At 56.1% G+C, this 6,266-nt stretch overlaps 1 protein-coding gene across 1 annotated transcript; it reads left to right on the forward strand.

Annotated features, from left to right (window-relative positions):
- Window positions 1-596: 596 nt before the first annotated feature.
- On the forward strand, window positions 597-5,622 carry LOC113405665 (voltage-dependent L-type calcium channel subunit alpha-1S-like; the record flags this gene model as incomplete). Its single annotated transcript, XM_026646894.2, has 4 exons — window positions 597-738; window positions 3,535-3,636; window positions 3,778-3,902; window positions 5,494-5,622. Coding segments are annotated over exons 1-4 (498 nt in total), but the record flags the coding sequence as incomplete, so codon positions are not given.
- Between the last annotated feature and the right edge of the window lie 644 nt (window positions 5,623-6,266).

Raw genomic sequence — 6,266 nt, forward strand, 5'->3', positions numbered from 1 at the left:
GATACTGATGAGTCTTAGTGCCAAGATTCAAATAACCCCCTGACAACAGCAAGAAATTGCCTCCAACTGCTGGCTCATATGGCAGGTTGTACTTTCATAACACAACATGCCAGGTTACATCTTGCTGCTTCCAGGGTTGGCTCAGAATAGTCTATCACCCGAACGAACAAACAGTCTAGACAATCTGGTGTCTGGCCCTCATCACGTGCTACACTCGCTCAAGTGAAGGACCTGTCCAAAGTCCGTGCAGGAGTTCCTATCGCCCAGCCGCCTCCTACCACCGCCATAACTTTGGATGCCTCACTTGTGGGATGGGGAGTGCAGCTAATGGGACACACTGTCCAAGGGAAATGGTTGTCTCAAGAGTCTCTCCTGCACATCAACCTCCTAGAATTAGGAACAGTCAGGAATGCCTGTATCCACTTCCCTCCCTTAAGCAAGGGCCAATCCATGAAGGTCATGACAGACAATGTAACCTGCATGTTCCACGTAAATCTCAGGGAGGGGCGAGATCCCCTTCTCTTTGTGCTGAAGCAATAAAGCTGTGGAATTGGTGTCAAGCCAGTCACATCCTCACAGCCGCTTACCTTCCGGGCATGCAGAGCACCATGGCCAATGATCTGAGCAGACATTTCTCCCACGATTACGAGTGGGAACTAGACCCTCAGATCCTCAAACAGAGATTCCTGACCTGGGGTTTACAGAAGCAGATATCTTTGCAATTACCACCAACAGAAAGTGCAAGAAATTCTGCTTGAGAGGAGGACTGGGCCATCAGTCATTGGGAGACACCTTTCTCATTCCTTGGGCCTACTCCATACATCTCTGACACCGTTGATTCAGAGGGTGTTGAACAAGATCAAACGAGACAAAGCCAGAGTCAGTCTAGTTGCACCAGCTGAGCTGAGGCAGGTCTGGTATCCTTCCGTGACTCACTTCACTTCCTGTCCAGCATTGCAGCTTCCAGCCATGTCCTATGTGCTGTCCCAGGACTCCAGTCGGACTCTCCATCCCAACCTGGCCATCTGCTGACTCCGAGCTTGGTTCCTCAGTGGTTTTTGGGGATAGAGGTTTCCCGTTCGACAGAGATCCAACAGGTCCTATTAGAAACATCAGAAAGATCTCTACTAGAAATACCTTAAAAAATGGACCTTGTTCCTTCTTCCCTCTCCCCTGTTTTTGGTTATCTATTGGATTTAAAGTATTCAGCTCTTTCTGTGAGTTCCGTCAGAATTCATTCATCAGCTACGACAGCCTTCCGTTCCCCTGTGCAGGGATTCATTCAGGCTTTGCTCATCCCACGACAGCAAAATTCATCAAGGAATTGGTTAACCTTTTCCCGCAGAGCCTGCTCCCGTATGGGATTTGAACTGTCTCATGAAATCTCCCTTTGATCTGCTCACTAAGTGCTCTCTTGTGCACTTACCTACGAAAGTGGCATTCTTAGAGGCAGCATTGGGGAATTAGGAGCATTGGGGAATTAGCACTGGGGAATTAGGAGCATTGATGGCTGATTTCCCTCCCCCCTTCCCTGTTTTCTTCAAGGATAAAGTTTTGTTAGGCCTACATCCCAAGTTCATACCTAAAATATCTTCTGATTCGCTCATTAACCAAGTTATCCACCTTCCTGTGTTTTCCCCAGAACCATGCCAGACTAGAGAGGAAGCTGCCCTCCACAGCTTGGATGTTAGAGGGGCGTTAGCTTCTATTTGGACAGAACCAAGCCATTTAGACAGTCTCCCAGACTGTTCATCTCAGTTGTGGACAGATCCAAAGGATCCACAGTCTCCCCCCCAGCGACTTTCAAAGTGGGTTTCCAGTTACATTCGTGCTCGTTACCAGGCTGCTAACGGTCAGCCCCCTTCGAGAAGAATAGCCCATTCTCCAGCCTGCCTCCATGGCACTCTTAAAAATGCAGCCATTGCTGAAATTTGCAGAGTGACAACCGAGGCCTCGGTGCACACTTTTCCCAAACGCTGCGCCCTGGTACACGCCTCTAGGTCAGAGGCAGCTCCACAGTTCCCTCCTCCTTCAGGGGCTACTGCAGGAGCCGGACATGCGACATGAACCGCAATTCCATCTATTTCAAATGGCAGAGGGAAATTTGGGAGGTGGGATTGAGATGGAAGTAGGGTTGCCAACTGTCTAATCCCACAAACCCAAACATCCTTGCCCCGCCTCTTCCTGAGGCCCCACCCCTTCTTTGAGGTGCCCCCCTCTCACTCCATCCCCCCTTCCTCCATTGCTCGCTCTCTTCCACCCTCACTCACTTTCACTGGGCTGGGGCAGGGGGTTGGAGTGTGAGAGGTGGTGCAGGCTTTGGGCTGGGGCTGAGGGGTTCAGAGTGTGGAAGGGGGCTGCGGGCTGAGCCTGGGGCAGGAGGTTGGGGTGCAGAAGGGGGTGCGGGCTCTGGAAGGGAGTTTGGGTTTGGGAGGGGGCCCAGGGCTGGGGCAGGGGGTTGGGATGCAGGCTCCAGCCGGGCGGCACTTACCTCAGGCCACTCCCGGAAATACCCGGCATGTCCGGCTCCTAGACTGCTCCGCGTGCTGCCCCTGCCTGCAGGCACCTCCCCCGCAGCTCCCATTGGCTGCAATTCCCAGCCAATGGGAGCTGCAGAGTCGGCACTCAGGGTGGGGGGAAGCGTGTAGAGACCCTCCCTGGCTGCCTCTCTGCCTAGAAGCTAGAGGGACTTGCCAGCTGCCTTTGGGAGCGGCGCAGAGCCAGGGCAGGTAGGGAGCCTGCCTTAGCCCCGCTGCGCTGTCAGACTTTTAGTAGCCTAAAATCTCCCGGATTGGCGTCAGTAGCCTCTGGGAGATCGAGCCCGATTCCAGGAGACTCCCGGCCAATCCGGGAGGGTTGGCAACCCTAGATGGAAACTGGGAAGGCCGTCAGGGTCAGCACTTGTAAAAAGGTGCCCTTGCATTTTTAATGGCCATAAATGGCCAAGGCAACAGTTTCGTATCTCAAAAACCAATAGCCTCATCCACATGGTGACCCCTAACAGCCCTCTCTTAGGGCACTGACTACTTCCCATGTTACCAAAGCTGTTTCCTGTAGCATCCAGGTGTGCCGGCAAAGTCTCCCATCCCATCCACAGCCAGGCCAGATTGTTTAGCATGTTAAAGCCCAAGCTCACAGCCCAAGATAGCCGTCATAGCATGCTGAGTGAGCCCCCTCCCTAGGCTCACCCCTCCCATTTTTCTAGGTTTGTCCCAGTTTCAACAAGGCCAGGGTGTGTCATCCCATCCTGCCGCCTCCCACTCTTCAGGCACCATGCCAGGACAGAGCCACAAAGTCAGGATGACAAGAGACAGTGGTTTTTTTCCCGAATGAACCTAACACAAGTGGTGGGAACACAGACGCAGCTGCGAGGGGAACCCCGAGTGCTCTAGAAAACACGAATGGGCCTTCACGCGAGTGACCGCTGACAGGATGGATTTCACCCACTGCATCTTGGCTTTCCCTTTAGCCATTGGCTGTGTGCGGTGTTCCCTCGGGGCGGAACGAACGGATCGGTGGTTTGTTTCCCCACAGGTAACTTTGAGCAGGCCAACGAGGAGCTGAGGGCCATTATCAAGAAGATCTGGAAGAGAACTAGCATGAAACTCCTGGACCAGGTCATTCCACCAATTGGAGGTGCGTCTTTGCCATGCTCCCTGGCTTATTTCTCCCCGGCACCCTCTGCCTGCCCCCTCTGCTGCCCCACACCGCTCGGATGGGGGCTGGGTATAACCACTGGGCAGTGTTAATGGCCTCACTTGGCTTTCTCCCCTCCAGAGGATGAGGTGACCGTGGGCAAGTTCTACGCGACCTTCCTCATCCAGGAGCACTTTAGGAAGTTCATGAAGCGCCAGGAGGAGTATTATGGGTATCGGCCCAAAAAGAACGCCATTGCTATCCAGGTCAGTGCAAACAGGTCTGGGGATCCCAGCCGCTCCTCTTGCCTGGATAAAGCAACCAGCTTGTCCCTCCTGCACAAGGGCAGGGCAGGGCTCAGGGGGCAGAATTGCCTAGTGGATAGAGACCCGGGCTCGGCCACCAGCGCCGCTGGGCAAGTCATTTCCCCTCTCTGTGCCTCAGTTCCCCCAGCTGTAAAATTGGGATAGGGACACTGACCTCTGTGGTAAAGCACATTGGGATCTCCTCGTGAAAAGTGCTTTACAAGAGCTAGGTGGTGGTGTTGTTATATGCTGGGCAAGGTGGGAAGCAGGCCTAAGTATTTGAAGGTGTCGGTACGAGGCTGGCAGAGGAATTCTCGAGGACGGCCGGAGAGGAAGCACTGGGACGGAGCTGAACAAAGGGAAATGGAGACAGGGGAACAGTCTGTGGGTGGAAGCTCTGTCCCTTAGAACACTGGAAATGGGACTGCACAAAGGGTACGTTGCATGGGCGAGCCCATGGATGACCCCAAACAGGTCTCAGTGTGTAAGTGAGGGGACCTCATGTTAAGAGGAACAGTCCTGAAATGGAGGAGGCTGGCCCGGCCTAAGGGAGCGCTTGGAGGCTGCCTCCTCAGGGCCTGGCAGTTGGTCTCTGCTGCACACAGCTTGGACTGGGGCCTTGACTGAGCTCTGGGCTTTCAAGGGCTTCCCATGATGGAATCTCAGAGCTGGTGCCCTCACACCACCCTTCCTGCAGCCCTGCTCCTTCCACGAGAGCCCAGGCTCAGTCTCTACTGAGGCAGCGCGCTCTAGAGGAGTAAGCACAGTGGTGAGCAGCAGGACTCCTGGGTTCTTTCCCCGCTCTGCCTCTGACTCGTGTAGCCATGGGCAAGTCACTTCCCTCCTGTCTGCCTTGGTTTCTCCACCCATGAAATGGGGACAAAGAGGCAGGGACAAGGGGAAGGTCTGAGGCTCGTGTCGCTCCCTGCCCCCCCCCCCTCTGGCTGATGGAACGAACAGCCCCACGCAAGAGTTTCAAACTGGAGTCCAGTCTCCCTGCATCAGAGGTCCTGGGGGGCATGTCCCGAGCACAGAGGACTCCTCCCCTGGGGAGATGGGGGCATTTCTCTTGTCCAAACTGGAATGCAGCCATGTCTCGAGGTTCCCATGGCCTCCCTGCGGGGTGTAGGATCACCTGTCCCTGGGTATCAAATCCAGTTCCAACATGTGCAAGGTGAGATGTGCCAGCCCCCATGGCCCTGCGAGAGGGGCAGAGATGCCGCTGCCCTAGAGAGACACCCCCCACCTCACGGCTCAGCCCGTTTACCCTCCTCCAGCCCCCGTTCCTCCACACCCAGTGCACAGAGCTAGCGCCATGGGAGAGGCTGCTGAACCAGAGGCATCAGAGCGCCCCCTTTGGGAAGTAGGCAGGGCAGCCTGGGCTCGGTGAAGGCAGTTGCGGGGCCAGGGCTGAGGGTTCGGGGAAGGAAGCTGGAGCTGCCAGGCCACCGGGCTTTGCTGAGCCTCCTTCTCCCCTTGCCCGGTGAAGAAAAGCTCGCCCTGCCACCAGCAGCCCCGTGAGCGACCTCCCCATCTCTGTCCATCCCACTAGGCCGGTCTGAGAAGCATCGAAGAGGAAGCCGCGCCCGAGATACACCGAGCGATCTCTGGGGACCTGACCGCCGAGGAGGAGCTGGAGAGGGCCATGATGGAGGCAGCGATTGAGGAAGGGATATATAGGGTGAGCACAGTGGGAGGTACCACCCTCTAACCCCACACATACCAGCCCCACCTTCTGTGTCCCATGCGGAGCCTAGCACACTGAGCGGTGACTGCTGCAGACAGGATAGGGGCCAGCCAGCAGGTGCCAGGGGTGAGTGATGATGCCCGAGATCATAGTCATATTGTCATGGCCGCTTGGTGCCAAATGCTTGGGCAGGACCCAGCTCTGTGTGAGCACGTGAGTTGGCTGGGGGGCACAAAGCCACTAGCACGGGAGATGCCACAGTCCGTGGAGATGGGCCTGATCACAGAGGAGAGTGTCAGTCACAGGAAACCACGTCACCGACTGGCTAAGTGGGTCCTGGGTCACCGTCTCCTCTGTTCCTAGGCGTTAGGGTGGGCAAAGTTTTTGGCCCGAGGGCCACATCTGGGTATAGAATTGTATGGCAGGCCCTGAATGCTCACGAAATTGGGGTTGGGGTGCGGGACGAGGTGAGGGCTCTGGCTGGGGGTGCGGGCTCTGGGGTGGGGCCAGAAATGAGGAGTTCAGGGTGTGGGAGGGGGCTCCGGGCTGGGTCGGGGGGATAGGGTGCAGGGGGCGTTGAGAGCTCCGGCTGGGGGGTGCGGGCTCTGGGGTGGGGCTGGGAATGAGGGGTTTGGGGT

The sequence above is a fragment of the Terrapene carolina genome, unplaced genomic scaffold (genome assembly GCF_002925995.2).
Source record: "Terrapene carolina triunguis isolate 2854851 unplaced genomic scaffold, T_m_triunguis-2.0 Scaffold47986, whole genome shotgun sequence".
NCBI lineage: Eukaryota > Metazoa > Chordata > Testudines > Emydidae > Terrapene > Terrapene triunguis.